At 43.4% G+C, this 26,318-nt stretch overlaps 1 protein-coding gene across 1 annotated transcript in view; it reads left to right on the top strand.

Annotated features, from left to right (window-relative positions):
* The window catches only part of NT5DC3 (5'-nucleotidase domain containing 3), a 71,098-nt gene that overhangs the window by 24,168 nt on the left and 20,612 nt on the right, over window positions 1–26,318 (top strand). Inside the window, exons 2-11 of the mRNA XM_019961197.2 lie at window positions 958–1,142; window positions 9,403–9,477; window positions 9,943–9,998; window positions 15,591–15,681; window positions 16,641–16,775; window positions 18,957–19,017; window positions 19,761–19,863; window positions 20,005–20,106; window positions 22,762–22,843; window positions 24,018–24,104. Coding sequence (XP_019816756.2) covers window positions 958–1,142; window positions 9,403–9,477; window positions 9,943–9,998; window positions 15,591–15,681; window positions 16,641–16,775; window positions 18,957–19,017; window positions 19,761–19,863; window positions 20,005–20,106; window positions 22,762–22,843; window positions 24,018–24,104 — 977 coding nt within the window. The remainder of the gene's footprint in view (window positions 1–957; window positions 1,143–9,402; window positions 9,478–9,942; window positions 9,999–15,590; window positions 15,682–16,640; window positions 16,776–18,956; window positions 19,018–19,760; window positions 19,864–20,004; window positions 20,107–22,761; window positions 22,844–24,017; window positions 24,105–26,318) is intronic.

Below are 26,318 nucleotides of genomic sequence, written 5' to 3'. Positions count from 1 at the left end.
AAATAGAAGTGCTTAAAACAGGAACTCGAAACTAACATTGAATCCAGGGGACCCTGATGGTATCCTGGGGTTAATTACATTTCTAATAATCTATCTGGAGGAAATCACCAGAAAGGCAAAGGTGAACATCTGGAGGTACTTATTACTGTGGGTTTTTTTTTTTTTTTTTTTGCTTTTGTTTCTTAAATAGGAAAAGTCATAAATGTGTATGGGTAAAAGGCTGATTTGGAGCAATATACCAGTCGTATATGATGGTTTAAAGTTATATTCTCAGAAACTCTGCATGATAGAACACATTATGATAGAATATTAGAGTGGAGTACAAAGATGTGTGTACAGTGTGAGGTCACCTATGTACACTGTATACATAGAACAATATCAGTAGCAAATACATACAATTTTTTTTCTGGATGATATATGATGGGTGATACTTAATTATCTACATGGTTCTCTATCTTCTAAAATCTGTAACTGGCATATATTCTTTTATAAACAAAAACAAATCTTTTTGTGATGTCGAAGCAAATTATTTTTTATAACAGTCTTATTAGGATGTCATGTACCTACCATACAATTCACTCACTCAGTTTCCCATTCAGTGGGTTTTAGTGTCATCAAAGCCACTGTTCAGCCATCACCACAATCAACTTTAAAACATTTCATCACCCCCCAAAGAAACTCTATGCCCATTAGCATTCACTCTGTTTCTCTCCATCCTGCCAGTTCTAGGCAACCACTCAATCTAGTTTCTGTCTCAAGGGGTTTGCCTGTTCTAGACATTTCATTTAAATCGAGTCCTACAGTGTGCAACTCTTTGTGACTGGCTTCTTTCACTTAGCATCATGTTTTCAAGGTAAAGCTAATTACTCTTGTGCTGTAATTTACTCATTTTGTTTACGTCATGCTAACTTTTATTTATCATAGGGTGTAACGTCTTTTCTCCCCCTTTACTTCTAGAACTGGTTCCTTCGATTATGAACAACTTGTTAAATCCAGATGCCATCTTCTCAAACAATGAGATGAGCCTGTCAGACATTGAAATCTATGGCTTTGATTATGACTACACCTTGGTGTTTTATTCAAAACACCTCCACACACTGATATTTAATGCTGCTCGGGACCTTCTCATCAACGAACACCGGGTAAGAGCACAGGGACTTCCAGTCTCCCCGCCCGCCCCCCGTGGGGATTTGAGCTGACCTGGCCTCATGCCCGGCACAGTAGATGTTACTTAGTAAATTGTTGCTGAATGTACGAGTAGATGTGGTTCCATTCCAAATGACTATCTGGAAAATAGTTTTTTTTAAAAAATGCTTTTTTGAGTTATGATTGACATGTAAAAAGCTATATATATTTACACATATATACACATACATATGTATATACACACATATATATATAAAGCTCATTGAGTTTTGGGATAAGTGTATAAATCACCATCAAGGTCATAAACTATCCATCACTTACCTAAGTTTCCTCCTGCTCCCTTTATTGTTATTGTTGGGTGTATGCATGTGTGTGTGGTGCAGTGCTTAGCTAAGATACACCCATTTAGCAAATTTCAAGTATAGAATACAATATTGTTAGCTCTAGGTACTATGCTGTATAATAGATCTCCAGAACTTATTTATCTTGCCTAACTGAAACTTTGTACCTGGAAGGTAGTTGTATGTTTAAAAAAATCTTTAGATGTCTCTGATAGAAGACTGTACCAAGTTACTCATTAGTGGAGATTCAGCCGTGGTCATTTGCACTATGCTGTCTCACAGAGCAAGTGACACAGGTCCTCCCAAAGTCTGATGAAGGGGCAGCCTGTTAATTTCTGGTTAGAAGGAATTCTTCAAATCATGGGCAGTGTTCTGCCCTCATCACTGAACTGAATTGCATTCTTAGATAAGGAATATTTGAATGTCTTCTGATGCTTAGTATTGCTGAGAGCTTATAATAAAGAAGGAAGAAAGGAACACTCTAAACTGAACGTGGTTTTCTCTAGTCTAGTTGGAATACATTTCAGGAACCAGGATGAGAAGCATCTTCAGAGGTCGTCTGGACCAGGGCCCTTTGAAAACGCCCCACAGCATTCCAAGAGAGGTGACTGGAGGGCATCCCTCCCAGAAGTGTTCTGAACTTGGGGAGTTCTTCCACTGATACCTGCTTTTTCCTTCATTTGTCCCTTCACGCATTCCTTCATCCTTTGGTCAGTGTCTCTTCTGTGCTGAGCTGTCATGGAGCAGGCAGGGTGAAGGTGAGTAGGACACAGGTGCTGCCCTTGGAGAACCAGCAGTCTAGTGGAGGTGTCTGTCCTGTGGGCAGCTAAATTATGAAGCCTCCGTCTGGTGGTTTTCCCTACTTTCTTCAATTTAAGTCTGAATTTGGTAATAAGGAGTTCATGATCTGAGCCACAGTCAGCTCCTGGTCTTGTTTTTGTTGACTGTATGAGCTTCTCCATCTTTGGCTGCAAAGAATATAATCAATCTGATTTCGGTGTTGACCATCTGGTGATGTCCATGTGTAGAGTCTTCTCTTGTGTTGTTAGAAGAGGGTGTTTGCTATGACCAGTGCATTTTCTTGGCAAAACTCTATTAGTCTTTGCCCTGCTTCATTCCGTATTCCAAGGCCAAATTTGCCTGTCACTCCAGGTGTTTCTTGACTTCCTACTTTTGCATTCCAGTCCCCTATAATGAAAAGGACATCTTTTTTGGGTGTTCTAAAAGGTCTTGTAGGTCTTCATAGAACTGTTCAACTTCAGCTTCTTCAGCGTTACTGGTTGGGGCATAGACTTGGATTACTGTGATATTGAATGGTTTGCCTTGGAAACGAACAGAAATCATTCTGTCGTTTTTGAGATTGCATCCAAGTACTGAATTATGGACTCTCTTGTTGACCATGATGGCTACTCCATTTCTTCTGAGGGATTCCTGCCCGCAGTAGTAGATATAATGGTCATCTGAGTTAAATTCACCCATTCCAGTCCATTTTAGTTTGCTGATTCCTAGAATGTCGACATTCACTCTTGCCATCTCTTGTTTGACCACTTCCAATTTGCCTGATTCATGGACCTGACATTCCAGGTTCCTATGCAATATTGCTCTTTACAGCATCGGACCTTGCTTCTGTCACCAGTCACATCCACAGCTGGGTATTGCTTTTGCTTTGGCTCCATCCCTTCATTCTTTCTGGAGTTATTTCTCCACTGATCTCCAGTAGCATACTGGGCACCTACTGACCTGCCTCTTGAGAAATCTGTATGCAGGTCAGGAAGCAACAGTTAGAACTGGACATGGAATAACAGACTGGTTCCAAATAGGAAAAGGAGTACGTCAAGGCTGTATGTTGTCACCCTGCTTATTTAACTTATATGCAGAGTACATCATGAGAAACGCTGGACTGGAAGAAACACAAGCTGGAATCAAGATTGCCGGGAGAAATATCAATAACCTCAGATATGCAGATGACACCACCCTTATGGCAGAAAGTGAAGAGGAGCTCAAAAGCCTCTTGATGAAAGTGAAAGAGGGGAGTAAAAAAGTTGGCTTAAAGCTCAACATTCAGAAAACGAAGATCATGTCATCTGGTCCCATCATTTCATGGCAAATAGATGGGGAAACAGTGGAAACAGTGTCAGACTTTATTTTTTTGGGCTCCAAAATCACTGCAGGTGGTGATTTCAGCCATGAAATTAAAAGACGCTTACTCCTTGGAAGGAAAGTTATGCCCAACCTAGATAGCATATTCAAAAGCAGAGACATTACTTTGCCAACAAAGGTCCATCTAGTCAAGGCTATGGTTTTTCCAGTGGTCATGTATGGATGTGAGAGTTGGACTGTGAAGAAGGCTGAGCACCGAAGAATTGATGCTTTTGAACTGTGGTGTTGGAGAAGACTCTTGAGAGTCCCTTGGACTGCAAGGAGATCCAACCAGTCCATTCTGAAGGAGATCAGCCCTGGGATTTCTTTGGAAGGAATGATGCTAAAGCTGAAACTCCAGTACTTTAGCCACCTCATGCGAAGAGTTGACTCATTGGAAAAGACTCTGATGCTGGGAGGGACTGGGGGCAGAAGGAGAAGGGGACGACAGAGGATGAGATGGCTGGATGGCATCACTGACTCAATGGACGTGAGTCTGAGTGAATTCCGGGAGTTGGTGATGGACAGGGAGGCCTGGTGTGCTTCGATTCATGTGGTCGCAAAGAGTCAGACACAACTGAGCGACTGAACTGAACTGAACCACCTGGTGGAGCCCTACAGACATCTGAACAGAGAGCTAGACCTGTGTGGAGGATGGTTTGAACAGTTTTCTCTGCCCGAGAGAATTTCTCTGCAGGAATTCCTCCTGCCTGAGGAAAGAGCCAAGAAGGTGACATTTCAGTGGAGTCTGGAAGGAGTTTATCCACAGAGGTGGGCTGGGGGTGAGCAAGGGTGGACATGAGTAGCCTAGAAACCTAAATCCTGAACACGAATGTTTTCTACCTGACTATTTGAGTCACGGGCTGGGTGTTATAATGGACTGTTATGCCCTCCGGTCTTCTCTTTTCCCAGTTGGATTATTCTTGGTTTTCCCAGCCATTCCCTTTTGACCTCCTTTCTTTTTCATCATTTTGTGTGTCCTCTGGTTTATCCCCCTCAAGTATGAGGCTCCAAACTGAAGCTGTTCCTGCAGGTGGGGTCTGACTAGTGTGGAACAGGGGGTGACCATCGGCTTCCTGGTTCTGGATAGCAGACCTTCAGTACTGTTGTTAAAGGGTCCATAAGTTCTGGGTCCTTGCCATTTGATGCAGTGTATTTCCTGATTCCCCTCAGCTTTTGGCTGTCAGTGGGATTAATAAGGAACTCATCTGTCCTTATTCACAATGCAGAAATGGTGCTTGCCCAAAGTAACATTCCCTCACCCACCAGGCTCTCTTTAGTTATGGCCACTTGATCAGAGGTAAACTCATCTAGCTACTCTTCACCCAGCTGCATGTTTCCATTTGTTCAAGAGATTCCCTTCTCTTCGATCTAACCTACGGACCTTTCCCTTGACTTTGAGGATGGCAGCACAGTAAGAGTGAGGTGGTCCTGCCCTTGCTGGCCTGTCTGCCAGCTCGCCCCATCATCTCTCCACCTCCCTGCTGGAGAGTCTTGCACTCCGAGCTGAAGGGGTCTTGCACCGTAGCTGGTGTTTGAATTCTAGGTCGTCTGCAGTGTTTGCTGTGACATTACGTATAAAACTTATTAAAAAAAATAAAATATCATTGCTGTGATATTACTTATAAAATGAAAGTCATTATGCTAACAACACCCCGTCTGTTCATTGTCTGCTCGGTGCCAAAAGCACAGGCTCTGGAGCCTGACTTCTGGATTTTGAATCCTGGCTTTTACTACTTATCCTTTAGGTAATCTTGAGTAACAGACTTAATGCTTCTGGGCCTCAGTATTGTCCTCTGTGAAATGGGCACAGCAGTAGTACTTTCCTCACAATGTTATTGTCATAATTAAAGGAGTTGATTTATGTGAAGTGCCTGGCACATAGAAAACACTCATTAAAGGTTAACTATTACTACTGTTATTAGCTGTTGCTACTGTTATTGCTAATCTGCGTGACAGCCCTGCAGACAGATAGTGTCTCTGTTTTACAGTTGAGCAAACTGAGACTTACAGAGTCCAGCTAGTAGTTCAAAGCCACAAGACAAGAAAGAAGGCAGAACCAGAATTTGAACTTACAAAAAAAAATTCATTAATTTATTTATTTCTTGGCCAAACCACATGGCCTGTAGAATCTTAGTTCCCCAACTGGGGGTCAAATCTGTGCCCCCTGCATTGGAAGGGTGGAGTCTTAACCACTGGGCCACCAGGGAAGTCCTCGAATTTGAACTTCAATCTGTCTGTTTGCAAGGCACAGATGCTGTCTTCTGTTTACATTGGCCCTTGTGGGATTAGTAACACCTTTTCTTTCTATCCTATGGGTTTATTGTTCAGATAAAAATAAAATATTCATGAAGATTAAAAATTTATGAACTTTGAGGGCAAAGAGGGATGAAATAAAGGAAAGAAAGGTATACTCATTCTGATTGGAAAAGCTTCTTGATTTAAGATAGTTGAAATTTCATTCCCATTATGTCTGTTTGTTGCTTTAATAAAAGAAGTATGTCCTAACACTAATTATATCAGACATATTAATAGAGGCAATTATGCTTATGCAAATTTTTCTCTGGTTTTGGATCTGAAATGATTCTTCCACGATGCTGTTGGAAGCACTGAGTGTGGTTCCATTTTTTTTTTTCTGCTAAAGACTAAAAGTACTTGAGAAGATGAGAGACATCTGCTTTTGAGATGCACAGTAATAGAGCAGCAAGTTTGCAATTTAGCATCTTCCCTAAAAGCAGATGTGAATGTTCCAGCCTCTTCATAATTATCCATTCTCTCGTCTTTTGTTAAAAGAGAGTGAGAGTTTTTTTTAAAGATTTATTTATTTTTTCGGCTGTGGTGGGTCTTCACTGCTGCATGCAGGCTCTCTGTCCCTGCAGTGAGGGGGGCGGATGGGGTGGTAGGGGTGGGGTGGGGTGGGGTGGGCAGGGGAGGGCTACTCTTCGTTGTGGTACGCAGGCTTCCCATTGCAGTGACTTCTCTTGTTGTGGAGCACGGACTCTAGGGTGCAGGCTTCAGTAATTGTGGCTTCATGGCACGTGGAATCTTCCCGAACTAGGGATGACTCTTAATCTCCCTTCGGGTGCTGCACTGTATGAGAGGAAGTTAGTCTCTGCAGCTGTGAGCTCTCTTTTCACTCATTCAGAAGAATATTCAATGGAAATATGTCCTGCCTCCATCCACTTCTCACCTCCCGCGCTGCCTCCACCCTGGTCTACGCCACCATCACCTCCCACCCGATGGTGCCGTAGCCTTAAACTAGGCCCCTTGCTTCCATTCATGCCCCTTAGTCTGTTCTCCATTCGGCAGCAAGAGTGAACCTTTAAACACTAGTCATTTCACTTTTGGACTCAGAATCCCCCCGAGCCTTCCCATCACGCTTGGAGTGACACTGAAGGCCTCCAATGCTCCTGGACCCTGGCTTCCTCACCCGCCTCGCCTCCTCCCACCTGCTTTCACTGCGCTCCAACCACAGCAGGCACCTGGCTACTCCTTGAACCGCCACACACGCTCCTACCTTTGGGCCTCTGTGCTTTCCAGTTCCTCTGGTGGAATGTCCTGCCTGGCTCCGGGTAGCCTGAAGCCTTGCTCTTTATTTTTTTTTTTCCGCCAGATTTCCAAACCCTTTACTTACCACTATGAAGCACTGTACAAGTGTTGATTTGTTTTGCCTGCCCACCATAGGATGGAAACTTCTTAGGGGCAGAGATGGTGTCAGTTTTTAAAATTTTTTTTTGATATGTTGTTATTGTTTTAATTTTTTTGGCCATGCCGCACAGCATACAGGATGTTAGTTCCCTGACCAGGGATCGAACCCATGCCCCCTGTGGCAGAAGTTCAGAGTCTTAACCACTGGACCGCAAGGGAAGTCCTGATGGTGTTAGTTTTGTTCACTACTGCATTCCTAGGCCTTGGCACAAAGTACATGCTCAGTAAACACTTGATATACTCGTTGAATTCCACCTCTTAAGCGAGTATCATGATGCAGGTAGTTTTGTCCTGGCTTCATGTTCTGTGTGGATCTTGGAGAACTTTGTTTCTATACGCTTTTGCTCTCCTCTAATTAGACTCATAATTTAGGTTACTTTAAATATCAAACTGAGACCTCTGAAAAGCAGATATATCATATTTATAGGCATTGGGACCTCAGGAACTCACAGGCAGTGTTGTAATGTGGAGGTTCGCAGCTCTTTCCAGAGCTCCGTGATTGATTATCCAGGAAGGGGGCCATGTGGACAGGCTACAGAATTTTAGAAATTATGCACAGGGAATTGCTGGGTTTCTCTGCAGCATTTTAGTATTAACTTTACTTAAAGCTGTAAAGGACAGTTCTGTAGCATTTTAAGGGGAAACTTTGATCTTTGCCTGCACACACTAGCCTGTCCAGACTGCACTCAGAATGAGAACAAATCTAGGAACTGAAGGAAACCCAGACAAAGCCCAAATCAGAAGATTTTTTAATAAAACCCCAAGTAAAGGTCTTTTATTGTTTATAGTTCTTCTGCTGTCAGGGACACCAGTCATTTTCATGACACGTTGGGTGAGTCATGTTTTTCTGGCTGGTAGGCACTTTCTAAGCTCTATGAGTCCAGAAAATCTAGCCATAGGTCATTGGAGAAATGTGTCACTTCCTGGCTGATGGGAGCGTCTTTGACTTCCTCGACTAGATGTTACTGTTAACAGTGTTCCCAACCAGAGTTTCCGTGTATGTGTGTCTGTGTGTGAAGTGTATTAGTAAAAATGAAGGACCATACACTGTGTGCAGGATTCTTGGAAACGCCCAGGAGTGGAAATAGCATTGAGTGATTTCTTGGCACATGTGAAGGGTGTTAGATAAATGAGCTCAAATGTGACATTTGACTCAGCGCTCCCTGCAGTTTGGCTGGAATTACTCATTGCGTGTGGGTCAGCCTGGTGATTCCAGGAGGTGTTCTCGCACACGCGTGACCTTGGCTGTGCACGAGGAGATGGCAGTGCAGTCACGCAGAGGGGCTGCTGTGCTGGTTGATGGTTGTCTAGGCCTTTACATAAGCAGATTCCATCATGATTGGGAGATCGTGGGGACACAGCCTCCCTGGACTCAGGAGTGGATATTCTGGCTGGTAGGTCCATGTTCTGAGCGCAGGGGCAGTGGGGAGACCCTGACCCCCATGCCCCTCCACATCCCTGCTGTGTGGCCTGGGCCAGGTTGTCTCATTAGAAGTCTCTGAGGTCCCTTCTGTTAATGGGCATGGTGGGGCCTGCTACCAGTGGGGTCACTGGTATTCTACTTCTGAGATCTGGGGAGAGAGGAAAGTAGTGGATAAAGAAGGGGCTGGAAAAAAAAAAAAAAAAGAAGGGGCTGGGATTTTTGTGTAGTGGGAGGGACAAGTTTATGACTAGGAAATAGCAGGGGAGCCAGGCCACGCGTTCTGAACCAGCATTGGAGCCATAACAGGGAACCATGTGCTGAGAGAGGGTGTCTCTGGCCCCAGGGGGAGGAAGGCTGTATGGATGGCCAAGGGATTCCTGCAGCTGAGGGGAGAATATAAGACTGGGGAGGTTGGGGGGCTGAGGCCTTCCCTGTGTGTGGGCAGATAAAGAGGAGGGGGCTCTGTGGCCCGGAGGCACTTGGCCTGAAGCAGGAGGCCAGCTGCGGTCCATCTTTTCTGACCACAGCTTCCTACCCAGGTGCACCAGCCTCCTCAACCTCCGAACAAAGGCCAAGTGTGGATGCTATCTTGACCTCGACCTTAGTACATCATTAGCTAAAACCAGTTCCTTTCTTCCTTCTTAGTATCCCGTGGAAATCAGGAAGTATGAGTATGACCCAAACTTTGCAATTCGTGGACTGCATTATGACGTGCAGCGGGTAGGTGTAATTCTCATGTTTTTCTACAGTTTAGCACGTTCGGGAATAAAATGTATTCTTGGTGCTTTTCTTTGCTGCATGCATGAATTGATTTGAAATTATATTCTCTGGGGCTGCAGAACTAAATTATCCAAAACACTTTTGGATGAAGTCTTTTTCAGGAGACTGTATATTGGAAGAGCATGAATGCATTTAGCCTCTGGGCAATACTACTTATGTCCAAATAGTCAATTTCGATGTTTTGAGGAGAAGCTGGTTGTCATATTTTTTTTTTTTTGCAGACAGGTCATTTCCTTAATGGGCTGCACAGTGCTTTAATTAGCAAGCAAACCTTTCAAAAACATACAGTGTGTTTCTTTGTGTATGATGACAATGTTGATAGGATTCACAGTGACACCTGGAACTTTCATTAAATGTGCAATTTGTGGTGCGTTAATTTACCTGCATGTGCTTGTGTTTTTGAAGGCGGTCTTGATGAAGATTGATGCTTTTCATTATATCCAGCTGGGAACCGTCTACAGGTAAGAGTAGGAGGAGGTAAATTTAACCCCCTCCCCCTCAAGTAAGCAAAGTGCTTTGGCTTTCAAGACTCCCTGACTGTTTAGTGTTGGGGGCCTGCAGTGTGTAAAGCATTCATTCATTTGCCCGCTCCATCCGTCATTCAGGAACATTGATCGGGCCACTACCGTGTTAGATGCTAATGGTTTGGCTTGTGAGGATGTCCTCAAGGGGCTTGGAATGTAGGTGGGAATCCACACAAGGAAACCAGTGCGTGCAGTCCACAGTGACCCAGGCTACGATGGCTGTGTGCTCAGGCCACTGGGGGCCACTTTCGAGGACTCTGGGGAGGGCGAGCTCTCCAGAGGCGATGGTGGCCCCCTGAGTGAGGGTCCTGCAGAGGAGGTGGGGAAGGATGGTGGGGGCAGGTTGTTCCCACCGTGATAGTTGAGTAGTTTGAACATTGTCTCTTTTCTTCCTGTTTATTAGAATAGTAGAAGTACTGAGCTCAGTGAGAGATCTTTGTAACTTTGAAATAAAGGGTTTTGCCTTTTCTAATTCTCAAATTTGGGGATGCTGTTGAGGATTGTGGTTTGTGTGTGTGTGTATATAGGTATGTGAAAGTGAAAGTGTTAGTCACTCAGTCGTGTCTGGCTGTTTGTGACCCCATGTACTGTAGCCCACCAGGCTCCTCTGTCCATGGGATTCTCCAGGCTAGAATACTGGAGTGGGTAGCCTTTCCCTTCTCCAGTGGATCGTCCCAACCCAGGGATCAAACCCAGGATTCCAACATTGAAGGCAGGTTCTTTACCATATGTATAAATATTTATACATTTATACATATGTATAAATATTTGGTATTTTCTTTCTGTTCCTAAATAATGTGCTCATACTTCTGTTTCCTAAATTATTAATTCTGGACATTGTCCCTGCTGTGAGGACTGAGGACTTGGCCCTCCCGCACATGCAGCCCTGTCTCCAGCCTCATTTTCCTAACCTCATTACGATCCCTCTCTGCTTGCTTCACCATCTTGTTTGCATTATGATTCCACAGGTCGTGTTCATTCTTAAGCAAGTAGTGCACTGTTTTCTTTCTTGTGCAGCATTTGGTTTTTCCTAGGTTTAATAATAACCTCAGTTTTTATTTGCTTAGTTTCCTATGTAGCTATCTAGTTTTTTCCCTAAATGTTCCTTCACAGATATCAAGCAGGCATTTATTTCCCCACAACTCAAATGTTTTACATAATCTCTCAGTTACTTTTTTTTTTTTTTGACTACTGCCTCCTACTCTGATCTGCTCTGATTGCTCATCCAGGGACTTCAGTTTGCTACTTTTTCTGTTTCCTGGCTCTCATCTCTTCCTCTTTCTAACTTTACTCCCTCATTTTGCTAGAGCACATCCTACAGTAGCTTCCTGGTGCCTCTTATGGCTGAGTCTTTCTGGGGATCTGTGGTGGTTCATGAGTTCCTCTCTTTGGGGTCCCATTGCAGGCTCTGTTCTCAATGTTGTTGAGTCAGGGGCCTCCTTTTACCAACTGTTTTCCAAAAACATGTTGAAATGTCTTATGTGCTGATGTCTTTGCTCTCATTTCCTTTGACCTTTTGAGCAATTTATCTTTTACTGTCATTTTAATGGTGTTTCAAGAGGGAGAAGAGGTGGTGGTGATGATGCAAATAATAATAGTAGTAGTAATAATAAATAGCAACTCAACAATGTTGAGTTTTGCAGAGCAACAGATACTGCCGTAAGGGTTTTGAGTTAACTCATTTGATCCTCAAAATAATCTTATAAGATAGGTACTGCTATTGGTCCCAGAGATGTTAATCAGTAACTTGCCCAAGGCCACACGGAAGTAGAATTCAGACCCAGACAGTCTGGCTCCTGACTGTGCTCTTGGGCCATGTGCAGCGTTTCTGAATGTCTGAGGGTTACCTGGTAGTCTTCAGCGGATCTTTCGAATCTGTCTGCCATCTGCTTTTGGACTCAGACACTTACCCCTTCTCTCCTGGGCTCCTGTGGTTTTTTGCAGCACAGCCCACAGACTGGACGTTTTGCTAGACTGATTTACCTAAAGCATTGCCTTCAATAACCCCCTTGTCTCTTCTGAATCCTGGATGGCTCCCCATTGTCTAAGAAATAGGGCCCAGATCTCTTAAATATTCCATCAACCTTCTCTAAACAAACCCTTAGCTTTCTCCTCTTCCATACACAGCTCCTTCACTTCCTTGATTGGTTAAAACTCTTGGTTGCAAGTGACTGAGACACAACTCAAGCTGGCATAAACAAAAACCCAGTCTGGACTCACTAATGGTGTAGTCCAGGGACAGATCTGGTTGCAGGTGTAGCTGGCTCCAGAGGCCCAAATGGTTGTTGTCAGTGCTCTTTCTGTCTCTTGACACTCCTCCTGTCTGGGTTTGCTCACAGCAGGCACCTCCACGTGGTGAACCCTGGCAGTACCAGGCTTCCACCCTCAGCTCCAGGTCAAGCAGAGAAAGGGAGTTATTCTTTCTAACAGTTTCAGCCAGTCTCAGAGGGAGTGGATGCCAGATTTGTGCAAATAGCAGATAAATAACTTTCCTCTGAGTTCTCCTTTTCACTGCTCTGCATCTGTGCAGGCTGGCATTCTTCCAGGATGCGGTTTTCCGTCCTTTCTGCTTCTTGAAATCTCACTCATCCTTCTGCATGGCTGACAGGTGGCAAGGCTTCTCCTCACCCTCTCAGCTTGACATGGTCTTTCTTTCCTCTCTTCTGGGCCACACCATCCTGTGGCTCCTAATTACCTTGTTCCTTCTTCTCCAGATAAATTGTCTATTATGTTAGAGGTATGGATTGGACTAGGTAGGAGGGGCCACTGAGGCATTTAAAGGGGAAGGAGTGCTCAGGTTGAGGTCCTGGGAAGATCGCTGGGGCCTCAGTGCTGAGAAGGGGGTGTGGCGGCTGAGGCAGCAGGGGTGCGCGTGTGGCTCTGGAGTCACACTTCCTGAGTGTGAACCCTACCCCTGCTGCTCTCTAAAATGGGCATGATTCCAACACCCACCTCAGGGCGGCTGGTTGTTTGGACTAGAGCAGGCTTGGAACATCATGTGCGCTAAGTTGCTTCAGTGATATCTGACCCTTTGTGACCCTGTGCACTGTAGCCTACCGGATTCCTCTGTCCATGGGATTCTCCAGGCAAGGGTACTGGAGTAGGTTGCCATTTCCTCCTCCAGGGGATCTTCCCGACTCAGGAATCGAGCCTGTGTCTCTTACAGCTCCTGCATTGGCAGGCGAGTTCTTTCCCAGCGGCACCTGGGAAAATGTCCCTTTCCTCCTCTCGGCCCTCTGAAGGGATAATGAGTGAGCAGAAGGAGGGGAAGAGCGCTCACACCTCAGCCTCGCTCCCCTCTGAGCCCCGTGCCCTTGCGTCCCCTCCATTGGGTGGCTTTCAGGTTGCATGTGGGCTGTGCACGTGAGCACTGCTGGGCCGAGGGGGAGACTGACTTCCCACCACAGGCCTGTTTAGCACCCACATTTTAAGTCTCTTTAGGAATCTGGTGAAAAGCTAGGGTTGTTCCCACCGTAGCCATAGTGCGGAACCTGGATGGCGCTTCTCATGCACTGGGTGCCGTTCTCTTTATAGCAACTCATTTAATCTTCTCAGCAGCACCAGGAATTGGATACTGGTTTTGCTGCTCATTTAAAAAATGACACTAAGACCCAAAGAGGTTAAATTACTTGTTCCTCATCCAGGTAATCCCTCAGCAGTTGAGGGAGCTGAGATTTGAACCCAGGGCAGACTCGTTCAGATCTGTGCTCCTACCCTGTATTTCTCAGAAACACATGGGGTGTGTAAAGTAGTTTTCATTGTGACTTCAGCTCTGGTTTAGGCCACATGCAGGTGCAGTTGACTGTCCATCTGAGCCTGGCTCCAGCAGGTCTGTGTGTTGTGGGTACTGCCTACAGCAGAATTCAGCTGAGTGTGGCCCACTGAGTTCAGTGCATCTTTTGAGCTGATACTTGGTTATGTGGACCTTAAAGCTGTGGTTTTTGTGGCCACATGCCTGGACATGTGTCCTGGAGGTGGCAGTGGCTGCTGAAGGACTGGAAGTGTCCTCGTGTCGGGAAGGAAAGGTAATTCACCCAGCAGAGTTCCTTTTTACTGTGTTGAGACTCTTTCTAGGTGTTAGATCCTTCAGGGTGTTTACTGCTTACTGCTGCTGCTTTAGCCAGAGTGGTTTTCCAGGGTCACTGTCTAGAAGAAGCTGGTGTGGTCCCGGTGTCTTATCTGATTTGTGGAGCAAAGATGGAAGGGAAGCACAGTGCTTTTTTGTTTTCAAAGGCCAATAGTTGTTTCAAGTTAATCAAGATCAGACGCAAAACATCAGTGAATCTCCTTGGATATTTTAAAAAGTAAGACAAGAGTGGAGAATGGAGGAAAGAGGCCGAGATGATGTTTTCATTAAAGTTACATGTCGAATATAAATTATGTTTTATATGTACTTTAATATTGACCAGTGATTTTGTGTGATAAGCTGTATGAGTAACTGAAATTTGAGCTGAGTTATTTTTATACCGACTGTAGCACGGCCTGGTATTGCCATCATTCATTCTGTGGTTTCCTCACCACTGGTGTCTGTTTCTCTGGTGCCTTCTCCTTAGAGAAGGGGGCGGGGAGCAGACGTTTCCCTTCACAGTGCTCTAGAGGCGATTCCAGGGGAGGACGTCTGAGACCATTAAGTTGCAGGTGAAAGCACCTGCTCGCAGCACAGGCGCCAGAGGCAGGGGTAGAATCTGGGCCACTCACGCCATAGTGTTTGTTCCCTCTGTTCGGATGAGCTGGATTCATTTACAGATTCTGGTGCAGCCCGCAGAAGCAGGCCGGTGGTGCATGTTACCTCTGCTTTTTACAGATGGGGAACCTGGCCCTCACTGTGATACAGCATTTGGGATCATTCCGTGCTAGAGCATCCCGTGCTGTAGATCATTCCGTGTCCGGCATCCTGACTGTGGGGGTTAGTCCGCCTGAGCCTGCTGCCTGACTCTTTCTGCGTCAGCACTGATCTTCTTAGGGTAGAGCGTCGGAGGGCAGGAGAGTGATGGGGACAGACCAGCCTCTCCCCCTAACGTAGTTAAAACATTAAAAAAAAACCCACCCGAAGCAAGTCATTAGGAGACCGTGTGCCTTGTTAAAGGAGGCAGTGTGATGTGGTGGTTGCAGAGCCCAGGAGCCAGTCCTGACCCAGCACTTTCTACTTTGGTGACCTGGAGCAGGATCTGTGACCTTTCTGTGCTTTGGTGGCTTCTGCTGGAAATTGGGAAGAATAATAGTGCCTCACTCCTAAGACTGCTGAGAATGAAGTGAATGACTGTGGAATTCAGTTCTGGCATTCAGTGGGTACCATGTGGTGTCAGCTACTGTCTTTCCTGCTCTCATTTCCAGCAGAACGATAGTAGTAGTAATAGTAGCAGCACCGTGCCTGTTATCTGTAGCAGTTACCAGTGGCACCTCCTCCTGCTTCCTTGTGACAACAGCGTCTTGCACCTCAGTTGAAAAATTTCAGCAGTCACTGGAGGTCTGAATATCGCTGCTGTCTGTCTCTGATTGATGCTAACTGCCCTGCCTGTGATTTCCCAGAGGCCTCAGTGTGGTCCCCGATGAGGAGGTCATTGAGATGTACGAGGGTTCCCATGTGCCTTTGGAACAGATGAGCGACTTCTATGGGAAGGTAATGAGAAATTATTTATTTAAAGTAACCTATCTTTTTCCTTTACAAAATGTGGCCTGGTAGCTTTAGGATCTTAAAGTACTAGACTCTTTGCTCACAAGGACTCAAGAAGGCAATTGAGGTTGTGTTTTGAGAGACCCTCGATTTGAGATAGGTGAGTATGTTCGAGTCGCTCCTGGGTTCTTTCATGGTTCTCCTTTCTCGGCCCTTCCTCCCTACCTGCTGAAGGCTCTTTGCACCTTCCTTGTAGCCCTCCCCCATTTGCCACCACCTCCCCAGGCGTGTCCCCACTCTCTGGAGGAGTCACTGGGGTCGTCACTGTAGCAGCTGCTGCCTCCCCTGAGATTAAGAGCAGGGCAGCACACTGCTCTGTGCCTAAGGGAGGCCTCTGCCTTTCTAACTTCTGTGGTCCTCTTTGCCTTAGAATTTTTGCTTCTTGTCCTGTTAGATGCAGTCTCTTATTTATGTTACCAAAATGCAAGGAAGATGCCTAGTCACCTGGTAAACTTAGTCTTGTAAATCGCAAGTGTTCAGGGAAAGGCTCTTTTCCAAGCTCCCATGTGGGCTTTTGACGGGGTGGGAGTGGTGGTGCTCAAATTCAGGAGAGTTAGTGGCTTTTTGTGTCATTCACATGGGCAAAAATCAATTTACTGCCTTTCCTCTGTGTATGATGAAAGAGTGTGAGCTGAAAATTGGATGGAACCCAAAGGAGAACAGAAAGGGAAGGCTGGCTAGACTTTTGAGGGGAAGTCAGGGCATTTCCTTGGAAAGCCCATTTGCACTTAGAGTGAGACATCAGCTCTGCCATGAAGGACAAGAAACAGGGTGAACTTTTTTACTTAGAGTTTTTCTTTCCTTGTGGGGAGGGAGCCAGATGTTGATGACCAAGATCCCCCGGGTGGATGTAAAGTCTGCTGTGGTGTTGGCTCCCTTGCTAAAGCCTCCCTCCCTGTCTGCAGAGTTCTGGAAACACCATGAAGCAGTTCATGGACATCTTCTCCCTGCCCGAGATGACTCTGCTGTCCTGTGTGAACGAGTACTTTCTGAAGAACAACATCGACTATGAACCTGTGCACCTGTACAAAGATGTCAAGGTTGTGTAGACATGGGGGGGTCACCATGCTGCACCTCTTCCAGCTCCTCAGAAGTAATAGAATCTCTGGCTTCCATTGTCAGCTGGGTGTTTGAGATCGTCCTTCCTCTTGAATCTCTTTTATTTGCTATTTAACCTTGGAAATCCTCTGGCTTCCATTGTCGGCTGGGTGTTTGAGATCGTCCTTCGTCTCGAATCTCTTTTATTTGCCATTTAACCTTGGAAATCCTAAGAAAGGGGTTAGGAGAATTAGAAATGAGTCAAATTGTTTGTTAAAAGAAGAGGGTACTTGTTACCTAGACTTCTGTGTGCATATACATACCCACATCATTTAAATAATTTTGTATTTATGTATTTTAATTTATGTTCACATTTACCTGTGTTTATAGATGCATTCTTTAAGCTGTCTGAGCTTTTTTCAGTACTTAAAAATGTGTTTATATATTGCTTATTTAATATATATTTTTAATGCATATTTCTAAGCATCTTTATATATATAAAATTTAAATATCTGTATTTTTAAAAGGGGCTTCCCAGGTGGTGGAGTGATAAAAAATCCACCTGCCAATATAGGAGGCTCAAGATTCGAGGGTTAAATCCCTGGGTCAGGACAATCCCCTGGAGAATGAAATGGCAACCTGCTCTGGTATTCTTGCCTGGAAAATGCCATGGACAGACGTGCCTGGCGGGCTACAGTCCATGGGTCCCAAAGAGTCGGCCGTAACTGAGAGACTGAGCATGCAGACTTTTAGAAGATCTGTATATACATACTACAGTGTTTTTATTATGTGTTCATGGGTAGGTTTAAATATTGACTGCCTCAAATCATGGGTTTTAGAAAATACAGGGTGAATTACAGTTTCTCAATACCAGTTTGGTATTGTTTTAACTAAATTTAAATATTTAATTTCCATTCTCTGTTTAGGCTCACACAGATACTTTATCTTTAAGAAGTTTTAAGAATTACTGGAGTTATGTAACCCTTAGCATTCATGAGGAAAGTTGTTTACTACAAAGTTCAGTTTTTACTATGAAGTGTTAACTACCTCTACATTTGTGTATTCAGGCACTATGTTCTGTGTTCAGGTACTGTGTTCCAGGCACTATTTTTCTGAATACTATATGCCTATTAATTAATCAAATCCTTACAAGAATGTCATGAGATATCATCGCCTTCATTTTACAGATAGAGAAATTGAGGCACAGAGAGGCTGAGTAAGTCGCCCAAGGACATCCAGTTAGTAAGTAGCAGAGCCTGGATTTCAGGCCAGGAAGCTGCACTTCGGCTTGCTCTTAACCACTGCCTTCTGCCGATGTGCCGTTGAAACAGGCCTCTGCCGGAAGGTAATTGAGGTTGAGTTTACAATCAGGAGGTGCTTGTTCCTGACAGTAAGCACCTATCAGTTTTCCAAGGTTTTGTGGTTGTTGTTTAGTCACTAAGTCATGTCTGACTCTCTTGCAACCTCATGAGTTGTAGCCCGCCAGACTCCTCTCTCTATGGGATTTCTTATGGCCCAGTTTTTCCTGCAGCCCAGTCCTCTGCTACAGGCTCCAGAAAGTTTCGATGTGCTTCCAGGAATGCCCACCTATGTAGTAGACCTGCTCAGAGCCCCCCTGAGAGCAGGGCTGTGCTTTGACACGTGCCAGGCATCAGGCTGCCGCTCTGCCAGGCTCTTCCTTGTGTCTGCCTGCTGGATCAAAGCTCTGCCTGCCTTCTGAGCTCCTTGACAGTTCCTTGCCTTTTGGTAGCACTGAAGAGAGGAGGATCCTATCCGACTGGTCTCTGCCTCTTTTTTTAGGGCACAGAATCTGTTGTTGGGGTCCAGAGAAGGGTGCAAAGAGGAAAGCAGCAGTCCTTCCCTTTGTCGGGTGACCTGAAATTACCTGGTCCTCATTCGGCATATAAATGAGTGTTTATCCTGTGGGACTTCATTCAGAATTGTTCACATAAATTGCCTCCTCCAAGTGACTCTTTCGAAAATTGCACTGGAACCTGCTGCTATCACCATGGAAACTTAAGTTTCTTCCTGCCCATGATAAATGGACCAGAATGTAGATTTCATTTAGTGCCTTGGTTGCCAGGCTCTGCAGACAGACATTATCCTACATGACCTTTCACTTGTCCTCTCGCTCAGACTATCCCAGTTATACTCAGACCGATTAAAAACCTATCTTTTGACAGGATTCAATTCGGGACGTGCACACCAAAGGAATCATGTACAGAGCAATTGAAGCAGATATTGGTATGTACCAGATGTTATGTACATAACAAAAGATCAGCATTTCCTTTTGTTGTATAATTTTGTAGGCATATCACTCCAGGTGCTGAGCAGGGTCTGTACCTCTTCTTTAAAAAAGAAAAAAATTTATTTTTGGCTATGCTGGGTCTTCATTGCTGTGTTCAGTCTTTCTCTAGCTGTGGCGAATGGAGGCTACTCTGGTTGGGGTTCGACGGCTTCTCATTGCAGTGTCTTCTTGTTGTGGAGCAAGGGCTGTAAAGCACACAAGATTCAGTGTGGCTCACGGGCTCTAGAGCACAGGCTCGGTAGTTGTAGCACATGGGCTGAGTTGCTCTGTGGCATGGGGGATTTTAGCTCCCAGACCAGGGATCGAACCGGTGTCTCCTGCGTTGGCCGGCAGATTCCTAACCACTGGACCACCAGGGAAGCCCCCGCAGTACCTCTTCTGCGTGCAGTGCAGGGACCTTGCCTCCTTGCACCTCACATGTCTCCCTCCCCTTTGTCTCAGAAGTTGACATAATCCTGACTCTAGAGGAGCAGGCAGCGACAGCCACTCACGTTTTTCCCACTTAGACTGAAGAGGCAAGGTCTTGGTTTCTGATTCACTGGGCACCAGTATACTGACTTGAACCAGGCGTCTTGAAGGCCCTAGACAGTGCTGGATCCATTTGCCCCCTTTAGGAAGTGCTTGCAGATTGGCTGACTTCACCCTGAAACCCTGTGTGCGTTTTCCTCTTGCTCTTTAGAAAAGTACATCTGCTACGCTGAGCAGACCCGTGCGGTGTTGGCCAAGCTGGCTGATCATGGCAAGAAGATGTTTCTTATCACCAACAGCCCCAGTAGCTTTGTGTAAGTTCTGTGTTTCCTGCCTAGTTTCTGGCTCACTTCCGATGCTCTGTGTATTTAAATAGTGGAAAATTTGAAAGAAAAAATCGCAAGAATAGTTAATCCCTTCAATGTTAGGCTAACCTGGCTGCCATGTTGTTCTAGGGACAAAGGGATGAGGTATATTGTTGGAAAAGACTGGAGGGACCTGTTTGATGTGGTCATTGTTCAGGCTGAGAAGCCCAACTTCTTTAACGATAAGCGGCGGTAAGTGTCTGTCTTTTTAGAGACCAGATTTTATTCATCTGATGCTCTGAATACTGAACTGTGTCTTGGTGATATTGTGATAATGTGTCTTGGTGAAATACAATTGGAAAGTCACAAGCATCTGACATTATAGCTTTTGATACTTAACAAACCTCCTAACAAGTAATTGGAATAAAGGTAGGATGAGTATGTACATAGCAGATAGCTTATTATTGAAACAGTTCTCAATTTAACTCAGGCTAGTCAGTCCTATGAGTCAGTCTTTAAGAAAATGATGGACAGCAGTTAGAATCCAAACTTAACATCACATAGTAAATTAGATCTCTCTCTGTGGATGCATTGTGAAGTGTAACAAAATAGCAACAACAAACCACCTGGTGAGTAGCTCCTTAAATAGAACTCTAAATGGTGCACTAAGTGTCCTTAGATTTTGCAAAACTTCTCTGCAACACAGGTTTTGCATCAAATGGAGTAAATCTCTACCCAGACTTAGATAAAGACTTTCTGCCATGGTAGCTTTGGGAAATAGAGGCATGGGAGTTTGGGTTGCACTCTTAGCATTTAGTGGTGGGTGGGGTGAGGGTAGGGTCAAGTGTTCTAAAATGTCTTTTTAACATCCTGGACTGACCTGTTCACCAAGAGTGTATTAGTCGCTCAGTTGTGTCCAGCTCTTTGTGACGCATGGACTGTAGCTCAGTCTGCCACGATCCTCTGTCCATGGAGTTTTCCAGGCAAGAATACTGGAGTGCGTAGCCATCCCCTTCGCCTAGGGATCTTCCAAGTCAGAAACAAACATAGGTCTCCCACATTGCAGGCAGATTCTTCACCATCTGAGCCACCAGGGAAGTCATCGTCCCCAAATGTCAGTGGCATTGCGAGGTACTGCACTGGGATTATAAGAATGATTCGTATTTGCGTAGTAATGGCCCACATTTGAAACACTTTTACCTACATTTCTCTGTCCTGCAATAGGTAACCATGCAGTCTTCCCTGCTCTGCTAGGTGATTTATTTTTTAACAGTAACACTATATCCATGATGGGATGTGTCTTTTTTCTTTTTTCTATTTTCAAGATCTTTTTGATGTGGACCATTTTGAAGATCTTTTTTGAATTTGTATTGCTTCTGTTTTATGTTTTGGTTTTTGGCTGCAAGGCACGTGGGAACTTAGTTTCCTGAGCAGGGCTCGAACCTGTACCCTCTTCATCGGAAGGCAAAAATCTCAACCACTGGACTGCCAGGGAAGTTCCTATGCTAGGTGATTTAAAGCTTGATAATTCGGTGTCCTGTAGTCAGTGTTGAGTGGATTAAATTCCTCTTGTGATGCTAAATTCCAGTTTCCTGAGTGTCACAGTGACTCCTGGAAGAAAAGGCAAAACCAGGAACCATGTGCAGAGACTGAGAATTTAAGAGAATGTTCAATCTGTACGTTTTAGAGTTAGATGTAGATGTGCCTGTAGCTGTAATCACTGCCTGGCTGCTTGGTCACTGATAAAATGCTCTCTGGCCTTTTCTTTTTGGATCTCAGGGAGGTGGTCAGGGGAAGGACCTCATCTCCCCTTTCACCATGGACCTCCCTCCTGTGTCATGTTTATGCACAGTGGCAGGATGATGTCTTAGATTATTAGATTTTCCCTGGAGGAACCCAGCACGGCTCACTCACTCTCACTCTAGATGTCTGGATTAAAAATCCTCTCCCTGTATTCATCCTTCTGTTATTTATGATGATGAAGGTGAAGGAACATCCATATGAGAGGATAGCATGCAGTCATTAAAAATGAGGTTTTTTTTTTTAAAGGCAGTGAACATATCTCCTGACTGTAAAAAATGATGTATGAATCACATGGGAAATTGCTCACAGCCTTGGAAAAGAGAAGATACATAGCAGTATCCAGAAATGATCCTCATTTTATATTCATAAAAAAGAGAAAGATACATAAAGACCAAAAGATATGGACTGAACTCATGTGTTTCTACCTGGGTACTGGAATTATGGATGATTTTCTTTTTCTTTATTGTATTTGTCTACATTTTCCAGATGTTTTTTGCAGTGAGTTTATATTTTTCTCACCAGAAAAGCAGTTCAAATAAGTATTACCTAAATAAAGAAAAAGGACAAATAAACCTTGTGTTTTTTTTGGAGTAGCACACCCAGGTTGAGGAATGAGGCCTTTGTTCTGTTTTTCCTATTTTCCATCATAAAATAATATGCCCGATTCTCTGATGTGTCTTGTATCTAGACTGGCTGCATTTCAAATGCAAAGCTGGATGAATGTAATAAGCAGTATTTCTATAAGCTTTATTTTTGGTAAAATGTTGTCTGCATGGTTGAATAAAGTTGGAAAATCTGGGTTAAAGAAAGTTTCTTTGTAGGAGGGCTTTTCAGAACCACCAATGACTTTTAAAGAGGGACATGTCTAGGGCACAGTGTTTTCCAGATTCATCTGACTCTGGCGTTAGTTTTTCACTAGCCCTTTCTGGGTCCCGTGGTCTGCAGCACGGGATGTTTTGCACGAGGCTGGGGAACGTGGTGGTGGGGTTTGGTTTGGGTTGTGGGGCTCGTTTCTCTCTCCGGGGAGTAACCGTGGAGTCTTTCATCCAGCACACAGCCTGCACTGCCACCACACATGGTAACGTTTCCTGTTTCTGTTGTTAGACCTTTCCGAAAGGTGAATGAGAAAGGTGTCTTACTCTGGGATAAGATCTACAAGCTGCAGAAAGGCCAGATTTACAAGCAGGTATCTCGTGACCCGTCTGTCCTCTTAGTTGCTGTGCTTTGTGATCAGTTATACGGATGTCACAGCTGGCATTCACTGAGGCTCACGTAGTCAGGCACAGTCCTGGGGGCTCTGCTTGAATCGACTGTTTGTAACTTGGTGGCAGAATTTAAGCTTAAGTCAATGTATTTTCAATGTGCTCTGTGTGAATTAACTCAGAATTGAGCAGCTTTAAAAAAATATATTTTTAAGCATTTTTTCTGTAGGATATAAAATTTAGAATGCCAGTAGTAAAATGGAAGTTTCTCTTTAAGAAGTGTTTAATCACATGGCGTCTTGCCCCAATTAGTAATTATTTCCTGATGAACTGTGTTTCAGGTACAGTTTTGATATATTATGGTTTCACGTAAAGCTCTCCCATGTTGAGTAAATGATTGAATTGCTGTCCATTTTTGTGTTACTGAAATTAGTTTTTTAAATTTTATCCTTTTATATTTTATATACATTTTTATTAAACATTTTATATTTGTATAATATTTATAACATAAAATTACAGAAGAGCATGATATAGTTTTTTTTGAACTGTGTAGTACATTCCTTGTATTATATACTGTCCAACTGGCTTATACCTGTTGTATATGTAACAGACTGATGGATTTGGCACTAAGTATATTTTCTAGGCCTGAAAGATTAGCTTGGATACAGCCATTCCCCATCTAGGAAGCTAGGGGAAGAAAATGATTAAGATGTAGCTAGCTGAAGAAAACTATTAAGAGGTAGCTAAAGCTTTGCTAAAGAATGTTTATCATGATGTTACTTACAAAATAGGTAGGAAGGTAAATGTCTAATATCAGATAATTGATTAAACGAATCATGGGTAGGTCTCAGCTGCTGAAATTACATGGCAGGCGAATACTTGTTGACATGGTCAATAAATTACAGAATGTTAAATGTAAAAAAAGATCCTTAAGAAGGTATACAATATGAATCCCTCCTGAAAAGTGCATTTGACTTAGAAGAAAGGGCTCAAAGATTTCACATAAATGTTTTTTATCTTAATATTTCGATACTTAAACTGTAAAAGCAAAAATATTTTAAGTTAAAAAAAAAAAGTAGATATCTTGGGCCATGGGGTGTACAGGCCTTTTATCTGTCATATAATGCAATATAACACCTGTATTTTTCTGTATTGCAGGGCAATTTATATGAATTTTTGAAGCTTACTGGATGGAGGGGCTCCAAAGTGTTGTATTTTGGTGACCACATATATAGTGACCTGGCGGTGAGAAATCTTATTTCCTATTTCTTTGTTGGGTACAGTGTTAGGCCCACTTATTGAGGAGTTTATTTATTATTTAAGACTATTTTCATGCTTTCATAAAAATGAGGACTGGGCCACATTTCTTGCTGCTTTTTCTTTAATTTCTCATATTTTACCAAACCAAATGAATCAGAGTCATGAAGTAGAGGAATTTTGGGAAAATGATGGAAATTAACAATTTACTCAGGTTATCAGAAAAAAATCTTTACTCAGAAAAAAGTCTTTCCATTTAAAAAGGTCAGAAATAAATGACAGTGTTTTTTCCTTTTCCTTTCTTTATTAAGCATCAGAAACATACAAATGGTCTGTAAAAGCTTGTAAACATCAGTCTGGGTTTCTTTTGCCTGATAGTCATTTTGAAAGAGTACAAAATGTAAAAAGTACAATAGCTATTTCTAGGAAATGGCTAGTAGGTGAAAATGAGGCTTTCATGCCCTTTGGAATGACTGGAGTGTCTCAGGACTTGAATTATGACTTAATTTATAATTGGCACAGGAGTGAGTGAGTCACACTTATTACCACCCTTGGTTCCTTGTGGAATGAATGTATATATATATATTTATATGTAAATAAAATTCATTTATACGAAGAGTGAAATACGTGACTGTATACAAAAGTGCTTAGTAAAGTAGAAACCTAAAGTGCTCCTGTCAGGATGCTGGCACTCCCAGGATGTCCGACCAAGTGCCATGGCGTCACAAGACATAGCTCTTGCTGTGTGGTCTGTGGGCCTTGAGGAGATAACTGTGACCCTGGAGGCATGTGGGTGCTTGGCCCCGTGAGGTCCCCCGCACAGAGACAGGTCCAAGTGCCGTGCGAAGCTTCACACTGCAGTTGTTTGTCCAGTGTTGTCCCCGTGACATTGGCATCACCCGGGAACTTGCTCAAACTGCACATTCTTGGCCTCACCCTAGACCTACCGAGTTATAAAGAAGCTCTGGGGTTGGGGCCCAGCCATCAGTGTTGTTCTCAGCTTTCCACGCTAAAACTTGATGTCACAGTGTTGCTGGCCTCATGGAATGAGTTGTTTCGTCTTCTCAGTTTTTGGAAGAGTTTGAGAAGGATTGGTGTTCATTCTTTTATGTTTAATAGTGAAGCCATCCAGTTCTGGACTTTTCACTGTTGGAAGGTTTTTGATTCCTGATTCAGTCTTCTTCCTAGAAAGAGGTCTGTTCAGATTTACCAATTCTTCATGATTCAGTCTTGGTAGGTTGTGTGTTTCTAGGAATTTGTCCATTTCATCTAGATTATTCAAGTTGTTGGCATACAGTAGTTTACAGTCCTCTTTTATAATCTTTTTTTTTAATCTGTAGAATTGGTGGTAATGTCACCACTTACATTTCTGATTTTAGTAATTTGAGTCTTCTTGTTTTCTTATCAAACTTGATGGTTTTTCAATTTTGTTGAATTTTTTTTTGAAAAACCAATTCTTAGTTTTATTGATTTTTCTCTGTTTTTTTTATATTCTCTATTTTATTTATTTCTGCTCCGATCTTTACCATTTCTTTTTGTGCTGCTAGCTTTCAGTTTAGTTTGTTCTTTTTCTAGTTCTTTTAGGTTTAAAGTTAAGTTGTTGTTTTGAGATCTTTGTTTTTCAATCTAAATGGCTAGAGGTGTTAATTTTCATTTTAGTCTTGCTTTTTTTGTATCCCATAAACTTGGGTATGTTGTGTTTGCATTTTAACTTGTCCCAAGTTTTCTAATTTTCCGTGTGATTTCTCTTTTGACCCATTGGTTGTTGAAGAGTGTGTCTTTTAATTTCCACATATTTCTGAATTTTTCAGTTTCTCCTTTTGCTATTGATGTCTAGTTTCATTCTTAGTGATAAGAAAAGATACTTCATATGATTTCAGTCTTCTAAAATTAATCAAGACTTGTTTTGTGGCCTAAAATACAGCTGCTGCTGGAGAATGCTCCATGTGCATTGGAGAAAAATATTGTATTCTACTTTTGTTGGGTAGAGTGTTCTAATTGATCTGTGGTGTTGTTCAGGTCCTGTATTTCTTGTTCTTCTGTCTCCTATTTTTATCCATTATAGAAAGTGGGCTACTGATGTTTCCTATTATTATTGTAAAGCTGTCTCTTGTTCCCTTCAGTTCTGTTAATGTTTGCATCATATATTTTGGACCTCTGATGTTTGGTTCATATGTGCTTTTAATTGTTATATATTTTTGG

Source organism: Bos indicus, chromosome 5, assembly GCF_029378745.1.
Source record: "Bos indicus isolate NIAB-ARS_2022 breed Sahiwal x Tharparkar chromosome 5, NIAB-ARS_B.indTharparkar_mat_pri_1.0, whole genome shotgun sequence".
NCBI classification, from domain to species: Eukaryota; Metazoa; Chordata; class Mammalia; order Artiodactyla; family Bovidae; genus Bos; species Bos indicus.
Note: the sequence above shows the minus strand (reverse complement) of the source record. Positions and strands in the feature narration are given on the sequence as shown.